General features: G+C 27.1%; 1 protein-coding gene and 1 long non-coding RNA gene across 3 annotated transcripts; both read left to right on the top strand.

The window, feature by feature from the left end:
• The first annotated feature begins 5,385 nt into the window (after positions 1 to 5,385).
• LOC126552821 (ATP-dependent DNA helicase pif1-like) lies at positions 5,386 to 6,033 on the top strand. Its single transcript, XM_050207853.1, has one exon. The coding sequence runs from the start codon at positions 5,421 to 5,423 to the stop codon at positions 5,850 to 5,852; it is 432 nt and encodes a 143-aa protein (XP_050063810.1). The 5' UTR covers positions 5,386 to 5,420; the 3' UTR covers positions 5,853 to 6,033.
• A 156-nt stretch (positions 6,034 to 6,189) lies between these two features.
• On the top strand, positions 6,190 to 12,600 carry LOC126552764 (uncharacterized). 2 transcript variants are annotated; one of them, XR_007606182.1, is made up of 6 exons: positions 6,190 to 6,424; positions 7,223 to 7,399; positions 7,473 to 7,589; positions 7,984 to 8,175; positions 8,466 to 8,612; positions 8,680 to 12,600. It is a non-coding gene; the product is annotated as an uncharacterized LOC126552764 (long non-coding RNA). The 2 variants fall into 2 exon arrangements; XR_007606181.1 differs by having other exon boundaries at positions 6,191 to 6,424; positions 8,711 to 12,600.
• Positions 12,601 to 12,814: the final 214 nt, after the last annotated feature.

The following is a 12,814-nucleotide window of genomic DNA, read 5'->3' as shown; positions in this document are numbered from 1 at the left end:
TTGTTTTTCAAGTCTTTCACGTATTAACTGTTTCCCTCTTAGGTACTGTTAATTTATAATTTTTTAATTAATTTTTTTAAAAATCATTTTTTTTGCGATATTTTTGTATGACAATATTCAATAAAATATTCAAATCAGTACCACTTTTTAGTGGTATTTTTGTTTTTTTGTTTTTACTATAATAATTGCTGCGAATAGAAAAAATATAAAACATAATTATAATAATGTCACATCGTTGTCGGCAATGTACATAATATTACTATTATTATTGAATTAGCGTGTGGCGACATCGTCGCCTAAAAAAGTACAATCTCATTCGCTGCAGCCAGTTTGTTATTAAATGTGTGTGTGTGTGTTGCAGACTAATATTCAATTATATTCTATAATTTTCAAAGAAGGTACGTAACATTAAAAGTATTATTTAAAATTAATAGTTCTATTTGATAATAATTTAACAGCCTAAAAGCTAAAAGATTGCGTTTTCACTCCAAATTCTATTAAAACTTCGATTTTTAGTGTATTATACTTATAAAAAAGCGGGCAAGTGAGTACCTCTCTGCTGTACATTAGGTGCCGTATGGATCATTATTATATATTATAGGAGTGTTAAATTTGAATCCAATGATAGTTATCATTGTATACGAAAAACGATTCTGAACGAAGATGATTTGTCAGCCTAGGATATAATTTCTAGTGGTTGGTGAAAAAGGTGGTTTATGTTTTAATAGCCTGAATACAACAAAATTTAAGTTCTTTTATAATAATAGTAAGTTAAACTTATGAAAAACCTTGTATTAAATTTTCAACTCTTAGCTACTTATACAAAAATTTTTATGAAATATACCTACAAAATAATTTGCAAATATTCATGGTTTTGACGAATTTTTGTCAATATTTGAACTTCAAATGCTAATAAAAAAAAATTGTGCCTATGTATTCTTATAATTTTTTAATCACTATAAGAATAACATATGAGGAACTTTGTATAAAATTTACAAGTATTTTTATAGGGCCAAAAAGATTTTATCGACACATAAAAAAACAATTTTCAGAAAAATTGAAAATATCAGTTGTCTATAAATAGCTCAAAAAAATTAAAAATATTTTGAAAATTAAATCACGTAAAGAAAACGAGATTCTTAATAATTGGTAAAATTTTCAACTATCTACGACTTATACTTTTTGAATAATAATAAATATTTAAAATCGTTTGAGGATAAATCGTTATCGTTCCGCTATTTCGTTAAAATTTAAAATTCAAACGCACTTAAAATTTTTCCTATAATGATGCTTCGAGTTTTCTCTATAGCTACTTGAAGGAAAACTTATGGAAAACTTAGTGTTGTATTTTTAATCCTTAGTTATAAACACAAAAAATTTTATGATTTTTCAACTTCAAAATAATTTGCAAATATTCATGCTTTTGACGAATTTTTGTCAATATTTAAACTTCAAATGCTAATAAAAAAAAATTGTGCCTATGTATTCTTATAATTTTTTAATCACTATAAGAATAACATATGAGGAACTTTGTATAAAATGTTCAAGTATTTTGATAGGGCCAAAAAAATTTTATCGACCCTTCAAAAATATTTTTTCAGAAAAATTGAAAATATCAGTTGTCTATAAATAGCTCAAAAAAACTCAAAATATTTTGAAAATTAAATCAAGTAAATAAAATGCCAATCTAAATAACTGGTCAAATTTTCAAGTATCTACGACTTATACTTTTTGAATTATAACAAATATCAAAAATCGTTTGAGGCTAAACCGTTATTTAGCGCGGTTTTGTAAAAATTTAAATTTCAAACACTCATAAAAATTTTTTGTCTGAATCCGGTAGAGTTTTTATTACAGATATTTGAAGAAAAATGTATGGAGAACCTTGTACCAAATTTTCAAAACTTAGTTATAAAAGAAAAAAATTTTATGATTTTTCAACTTCAAAATTACTTGCAAATTTTCGCGTTTTCGACAGATTTCGTAAAAATTTGAACTATAAACTCTTATAAAAAAAAATTGTGACTAACGATTTTTAATTTTTTTTAGCTACAAATAAAAAAAACTCATAAGGAACCTTGTATTAAATTTTCAAAACTTTTTGGTCATCCAAAAATTTTTTATCGACACTTTAAAAAAAATTTCTCAAAAAAATCGAAAATTTCAGTGGTCTATAAATAACTCAAAAAAAGTCAAAATTTTTTGAAAACTCAACTATATACAGATACTACTGACATTAACATTTGGTGAAAATTTCAAGTATTTTCAGTGATTAGTTTTTGAATTACAACCATAAAAAAAAATCGATTTGGTCGAAAACTGGTTTTGCGTAAAAATTGCCGTTTTTCCGTCATTTTTTTTTTGTTTTTCTCGATTTTTTTGAAAACTGTTGGAAAATGTTAACTTTTTACCTCTATAATGCACCAAGGATATTCACTTTTACATCGGAAACCAACCCCATTGTTTGAAATTGGAACATTATTTCGACTAGTTATGCTATACACAGACACAAAAACAAAAAAAAAAAAAAAAAAAACACACATCATTGTAAAATCAATACATTCATCACTTCGTTCAGAATCTAAAATTTATTGGCATTACCTATATCAACTGCATCAAAACACTATTTTAGATTCTGAACGAAGTGATGAATGTATTGATTTTACAATGATGTGTGTTTTTTTTTTTTTTTTTTTTGTGTGTCTGTGTACAGCATAACTAGCCGAAATAATGCTCCAACTTTAAACTATGGGGGTGGTTTCCGATGTAAAAGTGAATATCCTTGGTGCATTATAGAGGTAAAAAGTTAACATTTTCCAACAGTTTTCAAAACTTTTACGAAACATTTACGATGGAAATTTTAGTTATTTGGTATTTTAGTTTGGTTTCTATTAGTTACAATAGTAATAATAATAATAATAGCGTGAAATAAGTATTTGTTTCGTACTCATGGTACGGAACCCTTCGTGCGAGAGTCCAACTTACACTTGCCAGATTTTTTTGTTCATATTGTTTAGGATTTAGTGGTTTTGCCGAAAAAAGTTTATTTACTGAAGGTATGTATGATTTAAGCACAAAACATATACACAAGAATAAAACAGCATGAGATTAGTCGTTATCATTTGAAGAACGTTGAAGCATGTATGTTAAATTAAAATCTAGATAAAATTGATAATGAAAATCTTTTGTTTTCAAAACAGTTATCCTTAAGAAAAAAAAACAGGTTCAAAGAAGACGAGAAGTGTTAAAAAGGATAATTGAAACAATTAAAACTACAGGTAAACAAAGAATGAGTTATAGAGGAACACAAAACGAAGCTTCTCGATCTTTGAGAAATACAAATATTGATTACGGGACGTTTCTAGAGTTAATTTTACTAATTAGCAAGTTTAATCCTATTTTAAAATCTTATTTAGATTATGTTACAAAAGGAGCTTCAAAAAATATATCAAATGAAAATACAAATGTTGGGCGTGGAAATTTTGTATCATTTTTGTTGAAAATTACAGTTAATAATTTAAATCAAATTATGAAACGCAAAATAGCTGAAGAAGTAAAAGAAGCAGAAATGTTGTACTCAATCCAAATAAATACAACTCAAGACATAAAAGTAGAAGATTAGTGTAGTAATATTATCCGACATGTTAACAATTCAGCCAATGATAGATTAGTTAATTTAAATTAAAAACAATAAAAACTCAACTTCAAAGTTCATAAAGTCAAGATAATTTGGAAGCATGTATGATGATGTCTACTGAAAAATATGTGCTGATTGAAGTAAATAACGAAGAAGTAAAAAATTTACTCGGTTCATCGAATGTTACTATGTCAAAACTTGTTGATTTAGTATTATTATTGTTATGTTTTATAATTTGTATTTAAATTCTAATCTAATATAATAATAATATATTATAATTATAATTATTATTATAATATATTATATATTATTATCTATTATAATCTTATCTTCAAAAAATAGTTACCTATTTATTTTATGCAAATTATAATAATAACTTAATATATTATCCTACTTTTAGCTAGATATTTTTACTATTGGTGTATTTGTAGTATTAAACAATATTAAAAAGTAATATCTATATATATAAAAATTTCGTGTCACGATGTATGTTCGCGATAAACTCCGAAACTACTGAACGGATTTTGATAAAATTTGGTAACCATTTATAATATGGTCCAACTTAAAAGATAGAATAGTTTTTTTTTCAATATTTATTATTAATAATATGTGGCGAGCGCCGATAATATTCTGGAACTGATGATTCGCTCCTATTGGTCGCAGGAGAATGTGCTTATGTAATACAATTTTAGGAAAATACACCAGAAAAGTTTGGAATCTGGGTGTAAAAAAACAACAACAACTGTCACTGCAGTTCAGCAAGAAAATAAACTATATTAAGGTCCAGTGGCGCAACTAGGATTTTTTCAAGGGAGGTGTCCACTAGTAGCGAAACAGTTTTCCCTAATTATTTTTTGTAAAGTTAATGAGTAGAAAATTTCAAACGACTACCATTTAATATTTACCTATTATTATTATTAAATTGAAAAAATTAAATTTTTTTATCAAGTCTAACTTAGGCATAAACTCATTAGAGGTGATATAAATAATGTAAGAAGTCAATTTTTTTTAAAAATAAAATGAAAATAAAGTAGTTTAATAATAATAATAATTAAATAACAAGGAAATAAATGTTATGTTTATTTGATTAATTAATAAGATTTTCAAAGTGTTCCCCACCTGACTGCAAACAAGCTTGAGCTCTAAATGAAACACTTTAAAAAAAAAATTGACTTACATTACTTATATCACCTCTAATGAGTTTATGCCTAAGTTAGACTTGATGTTTAGAAAAATTATAAATTGCCAATAATTAAAATCACAAAAGACCTGTAATGTTTGGATGCGTATAACTCTGCGATTATGAAAGATATGAAAACCAAACTTATAAGGTATTCAAGGTATTATTCTGTAGAATAATACACAACCAAAATAACCCATACTAAATATTGAATTATTTTGAGTAATACGAGATTTATTTTTAAAAATTCCAACTTTTGATAAAAAAATTTAATTTTTTCAATTTAATAATAATAATTTACATAAGTTTGGTTTAATTGCGTATGTTGGTTGAAAGGACAATTAAATAGCTTTAAAACAAAAAAAAAATTATGTTAAAATGTTGAAAATTTTCGGAGAAACATAAAAAAATTCGTGGTAGTTTTTGTTTGGTTTAAAAAAACTTAAATTGCCCATAACTCAAAAAAAAAAAAGTTAGACCCCCACTTTAAAGGTTATTTCTTCGTCATTTTAGGTATACTTTCATATGACGGCGGCCGGTCACTTCGTCCCGGGACACATTGTATAATATGTATAATTTTTGAATTCTCTGGATTTGCCAGGAATGCCACCACACAACCTTCAATTGAAAATTGGTTCACCAATTATTCTTCTACGTAATTTAAATCCACCTCAATTATGTAACGGTACACGTTTAGTCATAAAAAAAATTACCGAAAATATTCTTGAAGCTACAATTTTGTCGGGAAAATTTAAAGGAGATATCGTCCTGTTGCCACGTATTCCACTGATAGCGTCGGAATCTCCAATACCGTTTAAAAGGCTCCAATTTCCGATTTGTTTAGCTTTTGCGATGACTATAAATAAATCTCAAGGCCAAACAATGTCTATTTGCGGTTTGGATTTGGAAAACACATGTTTCTCACATGGACAGCTATATGTTGCCTGCTCACGTGTAGGAAAACCATCAAATCTCTTCGTGTTAGCGAAAGACAGGTTAACCAGGAATGTTGTACACAAAGTAGTACTTAGATAATTTTTAGTTTTAATAATTTAATTTATTTTTGTATGTTTTTAATGTATATAGTATATTTTGTAAGTAGGTCACTGATTACAAACAATAATTTAATATAAGATGAATAAAATGTAAATTCAGAAAATATATATGTTGGTTTGTACTTAATTTCAACATTTAGATACTTTACCTATTACTTTTAAATTTTCTCATACATAATAACACTAATACATGGCCTACGAAAATGCAAAAAAAACCTACTAATACGCGGGCAACGCCGTGTCGGGACAGCTAGTTTATTTATAAAAACATAAATTTAATGTTCTGGCCTAACAGTTATAATTGTGTTTGGCAATATTTATTGGCTGAATGAGCGTTTGTCGGTTTTTTATTATTATTATAATATCGTGCGTGCATAGCAACAGCCACCTACTGATTTATGTATTCTACACTTTTGTAACAGTATTGTTACTACTGTTTAGATTTGAATGATCAGAAAATTTCAATATTATAATTCGAATTTTATTTAATGTCCATTGAATAGATATTGAAACTCTGCAAGTCGATACCAGAAACAAATGCATAATATACAGGTAAATTGATTTTATTGAAAAAAACTACAAACGCATTGATTTATATAACATTTAGGTAAAACAATAAAATGTCGACAAAGATTCTTTAACTATTAGTTTTTAATATTTAAATCAAATTTAAAATTCAATATCATAATATTGCATCTGACTATCGAAGACATAAAATAAGTGAAATCGGTCTAGAGGCATATCTGGTTCCTTAATTTGTTCTAGAATGATAAGTTTTAATGAAGGGAACTAACTTTTTAAGAATATCAATTATAATTTTACAGTTAGTTATGTATTAGTCTTAAAAAAAACTACTTTCAGTAAATACTATTTTAATTTTATTTTCTTTGAATAAGTGAAGAAGTGATAATTTCACATATTTACATAACCAATTGTTCGTTTTAAATAAAATAGTTTGAATAGCTTTACTTCGAAATTGAGTACTTATATAAATATATTAGACTAAAATGTCATAATTTTTTTCAAAAATATATTCTCTGGTACTGGCCAGTTTTAGTAATTTATACTTTTTAATATTATATTCATAGATAAATACTGTATATATTTAATATTTTGTATGTTTAATAATAAATAATTTACACTATTTATTATGGCTGATGTTACAAGATATAATGTATAATGGCTATTACCATGGTTATTTTTTATTAATTATGTTGAATTTAGACTCTCTAGAGAATAATATAACATAATACACATTTCAATGGCACTACTGACGAATTGCAGTATTTTTTTAAAACTTATATTGCTTGTAATAAAAGTTAAGAAATCTGTTTGTTAATTCCAATATAGTCCTCAACCTGCTCAATCGTCTATCAACAATCAGACCAATTTCGTAAACAAGCCGAATTATTCATCTCGCGCCGGTAAAATGGTCTAAGTGTTGTATGGACGCGACTACAGCCACTATGGCCTAACCAGAAATAATAATGTTACACTGTTATGCACGTACTTCGCGACTAATAAAAGGTACATATTTTTATACCTTAGAAATGCATCAATTTTGAAGTTTTAAATTTGACATATTATTATGTTTTTATAGGGATCGTAGATTCCCTAATAGATTCAAACCAAATCAAAATGAAACCTCGAGTAATGACTTCCATTCAGATAAACGTAAATTATGTACTACACCTATTAAAAATGAACAGATTAATACGTAAGTAATATTATTAGTTTCTTTAAAAAATTCATTAAGCCAGCATTATCAATTTTGAAAATATGCTAAAATTATTCCATCGTAATATGATCAAAATATTTTTATCTATTATACATTAATATATTAATTTTTTGCGTGCCACCTCGGGAACGCGTGCCATGGATTTATTTTTCTATTCCTGATCATATAGACAAAGATTATTGTTTACTCTATACTATTAATTACTTATTACAAATAAATATGCTAATAATCAAAAATGTATAAATTCACACTGATTATATTATATTATTATACATATTGAACTATAACGAAAGAAAATCAAAAATTAAATTTGAAATTTAGAACTGCATTCTGAAATAAATTTATTAATACAGGTTTTTTTTTTTTGTTACAGACAACCATATGCCAAAAGCTCAAATAAAATTAATGCGGTTCTCGAAGGTCTAGGTTTTGTGTGTAATAATGATAAAATATATACATATCGTGCATAATACATATTATACATATTATACACTGTTATAATGTTAATAATCAATATAATACCGGATACGGCACAAAAACTCATACGTCACCTGCAATGTCAAAAGTAAATATATTTTTACTTATTTAATAAAATATTTAAGTGACTAGAAAGAACATAATTTCAGATTACATCGCAAGTTTCAAATTAATTATGGATAAAATATTTAGATTAGTGATAGAAAAATTAAGGGTAATAGGTGTTAAATACTTTTCAACTAAATTAAAGAAATTTAAAAAAAAAATGCCATAAACGATAATAATTGGCACATAAATCGTTTAAGTTTTTGTTAGCCTCATCTTCATTAAATTCAAATAGAATATTTCTAAATTTTAACATTAACGATTGTCTTTCAGTTTTTGTCACATCATGTTTGGTATCGCAAAGCCATCTCCAAATGGATTGACAAACATGGAAAGCACAAAACAATAGTGTAGATTCCGGAAAGACTTCTTGTAGTGCTTGACGTTCTGCTGTACTATCGTCTGTCATGAATACTAAAGGTGAGTTTGACCACAAAAACCATTTTCCCCTAAACTTTTTTTAAATAATTTAAATGCTTGAATATAGTTTTCTTTTGTTAAATATTTATGAATGACAGCACCTAAAGGAATGCCACCAACCTTTGAAACGCCAAAAATAAAGTGATACAAGAACCACTTTGATCACATGAACTTGTAGAGTCCACAAAAATAATGTCTTGGGAAAAAGGCATTTTGTAAGCTCTCATCATAAGTGGAGTAATAATTACTACACATAATGAAAACTCACAATGAACAGAACTACAGAATAAGAAAACTTCAAATTTCAATTATCTTGTAAATAATGAACTAATGAGCTATGATAACTGACAAGTGATAACGTATCTTGCGCAATGAGGGATGTGGGTGCCATACCCGTCTGACCGAATTCAGTTACGGTTCGTAAATACGTCGACCGGCCGCCGACGGCGAGTAGTGGGCGTGACTTAAACGCCGCACGCTTGCGGAATGCGAAAACACTTAACAGCGCATTCTCTCGGCCGTTGTATACGTTTCACTTTACGTGTAGCGTCCTATTAATATTAAGCCCACTGCATTCAAATTTATTATCAATGTCATCCACCAATTTATTCACTTGCAAAAAAAGTAGCTGAAATAGTTGTTACCGAGACAGTGAAAGTAGAAATTGAAAGGATTTTTCAATAAAAAGGTTATTATTAATATTAGCGGCGCGGCAATTTTCAACTAGCACACCCCACTAGTTAGGTAATCATGCTATAAATCTGAAAATAAAAACAACAATTAATGTAAATCCCACAGTTAGCTATTATAAATTAATAACTACAGTAATTAATAATTACGGTTATTAGTTTATCCTTTTTGATCATAACACTTGGTTAGTTTTTCTAATGCACTTCGGCATTTATTTAAATCATCAGAATTCGCTTTCGCGCATTCTATAAAACTTTTTATTTCGTCCTCACATGGTGGCTTAATGTATTTTGATACCACTTTTTCCTAATAATAAATAAATTATCATTATAAATAATATATTATTTATAAATTTTTAAATTATTATACATACAACTAATACTTTTGTGGTCTCGCCATGATGATTTCTACAATATCCTTAGCCAGTGGTCGTCCTGTATCAGTTTCCATAATAATAAATATAATAAAAATTTTTTATAATTAAAATGTATATAATAGATAAAACGCATAAAAAACAAGGGAAAGAAATATTTATATGAACAATTTTAGCTTATAACTACATTTTTTTTTTTAACATCAATATATATATATATTATGTTCATGCTATAAATCTGAAAATAAAAATAACAATTAATGTAAATCCCACAGTTAACTATTATAAATAGTCATTACGGTTATTAGCTTATACCTTATTCTTTAAAACAATGTTTTAATTTTTTAAATTCTTCGATACATTTGTTCAGATTATTATCATGTTTTTCAGCACATTTGATAAATTTAATAATTTCTTGTTCGCACTTGTTGTTACCTTCATATTTTGATGCAACTTTTTCCTAATAACAAATAAATTATTATTATAAATAATATATTATTTATAAATTTTTAAATTATTATACATACAACTAATTTTTTTGTGGTCTCGGCCTCGATGATTTTAACAATATCCTTAGCCAGTGGTCGTCCTGTATCAGTTTCCATAATTTTTTTAATATGATTGCCTAAAATATTAATAACATTGTTATTAACACGAAAAAATAATTTTTTATAATAAAAATAGTCGTTTATTTATTATTAATAGCAAGGATTGATAACAGTTTTATTTCAGCCATATATATATATATATATAATATAACTAGCTGACCCCGTGCACTTCGTTGCCCGTTAAAAATGCAAATTCTATATAATATGATTCGAATTTTGATTAATTTGTTATTTACTATTCGGTTTAACGGTGTTCAAAACTTAGACATTTTCATTGACTGTTTTGATTCTCAAAAATCTTGTGAAAGCACCACTTTAATATGCGAATTTTGTAAAATGCTTTCTTATTACACACTAAATTTGTGATACGTTTCTACGAATGTACCGTGTAAATTGTAAGCATCGATCTATCATTGTTCAGGCTCTACGTTTATCAGTCAGTGAGTTACTCAAGTCATAATATTATAGTCATTCTGCTTACCGTTGCCGTGAGACTCTCTTATGATTATGAGAGCAGTATATTATCATGTAGGCAATCCACACGTGGTAGATTGCGGACCCCACGAGATGTGTATAAGAATTTTATAATTTCTAACACTTAAGTTTCAAAGTTATGTCATTTTTTTTTTTTTACTATAGTGGGTAAAATACAATAATGTGCCAAGTGGTTTTTGTATTGTTGCCTGTTGGTAAAACAATAAAACTTAGTATAACTTGTTATGTTAGTCTATTGCTGTAAAAAAATGTATATTAAATATATATATTATAATCAAGCTGTCCCGACACGGCGTTGCCCGCGTATTATTTGTTTTTTTTTGCATTTTCGTAGGCCATGTATTAGTGTTATTATGTATGAGAAAATTTAATAAAACATATAAATATGGTTTATCACGGAGATATGAAAATTTTATATTAAAATTGCATTTAAATACCTATGTACTATGTGATACACCATACTATATTGTGTATTATCCCAGCACTATTTTCAAAATAATTAATATAAGAATGATCTATGTTTATAATGTTACTAACTAATATTTATCTTGCTCGTTAAATATACCAACTATATATGACTCAAACTTTGTTCAATTCATTATTTAATATTCTGTGGATTATGTTCTAGATTTATCTTAAGTTTTCTGTGGCCCGGAATAAAAATTCTGATTCGCTGAACTGCTGAAGTATATTATCATTTATCAGGTAGGCAATCTATCTGCGGTAGATCGCGGACCTAGTGCTGTTTGTATGTAAGTGTATGATTTAACTCTAATAAATATCAAAGTTATACCAAGTTTGACATAGTACGGTGGATTATATTAATCAATTAATACATAATCCTAACCCAACCTTAACGCACTAAAATCCGATGAGAGCGTCCAGCTCGCCGATGATGCGTCTGGCAAAAAAATAATCAAGGTTATTGTAGTCACAACGTGCATTCACGCGATTGGCAAGTTTAATTTAATTTAAATTTAACAATTGATGTGAATTTTAAATTTACTGTGGCCATTGACTTATTTCGCTAATTCTTATTTTTGTTGTTATGGTTTTAACAAAATATAACATCAGGTCTATAACTATTATATTCAATCATAATCAATAGCGATCTTAATATAGTTTATTTTCTTGCTGAACAACTGCAGTGACAGTTGTTGTTGTTTTTTTACACCCAGATTCCGAACTTTTCTGGTGTATTTTCCTAAAATTGTATTACATAAGCACATTTTCCTGCGACCAATAAGAGGAATTATATTATATTATATTATATTCATATTATTAAATGGTTACCAAATGTTATCAAAATCCGTAATTCATTATATTAATTTTATATATTACCATAGCAACCACAAATAAATAAATATTATTCTCAAATCTTATAACCCCCATAGCAACCATTTATAAACAAAAATTTCTATCGTAAATCTCAATATTCCTGTTTGAGCACATATTATTAATAATACATATTGAAAAAAAACTATCCTATCTTTTAAGTTGGATCAAATTACACGCTGTGTAAAAAATTTCATCAAAATCGGTTAAGTGGTTTAGGAGTCCATTGAGGACAAACATTGTGACACGAGATTTATATATATTAAGATATATTATTGATATATTATAGTATCAAACTATTAAATAATATGTTAAATATACTTTAAATAAACCTAGACTCAGTCAATTTACTATATTCTTAACTTTCTGTTGATAACGTTAGTAATGTTTCAGGAGAAACTTTTTTGGAAGCTATTGTTAATACGCCAGATTCTCTTAAACAAAAAAAAAAAAATCTATTATAAGTCTAGTATAGTCTAGAGTCTAGAGTCACTAAATTTGTGATACGATTTTACGAATGTACCGTGTAAATTGTAAGCATCGATCTATCATTGTTCAGGCTCTACGTTTATCAGTCAGTGAGTTACTCAAGTCATAATATTATAGTCATTCTGCTTACCGTTGCCGTGAGACTCTCTTATGATTATGAGAGCAGTATATTATCATGTAGTCATCCACACGTGGTGGATTGCGGACCCCGC

Source organism: Aphis gossypii, chromosome X (assembly GCF_020184175.1).
Source record: "Aphis gossypii isolate Hap1 chromosome X, ASM2018417v2, whole genome shotgun sequence".
Lineage (NCBI taxonomy): Eukaryota > Metazoa > Arthropoda > Insecta > Hemiptera > Aphididae > Aphis > Aphis gossypii.
This window is presented reverse-complemented; position numbering and strand designations above follow the sequence as displayed.

Excerpts from the sequence above, each read along its gene's own strand:
- LOC126552821 (XM_050207853.1), top strand. The coding sequence starts at position 5,421 with ATGCCACCACACAACCTTCAATTGAAAATTGGTTCACCAATTATTCTT.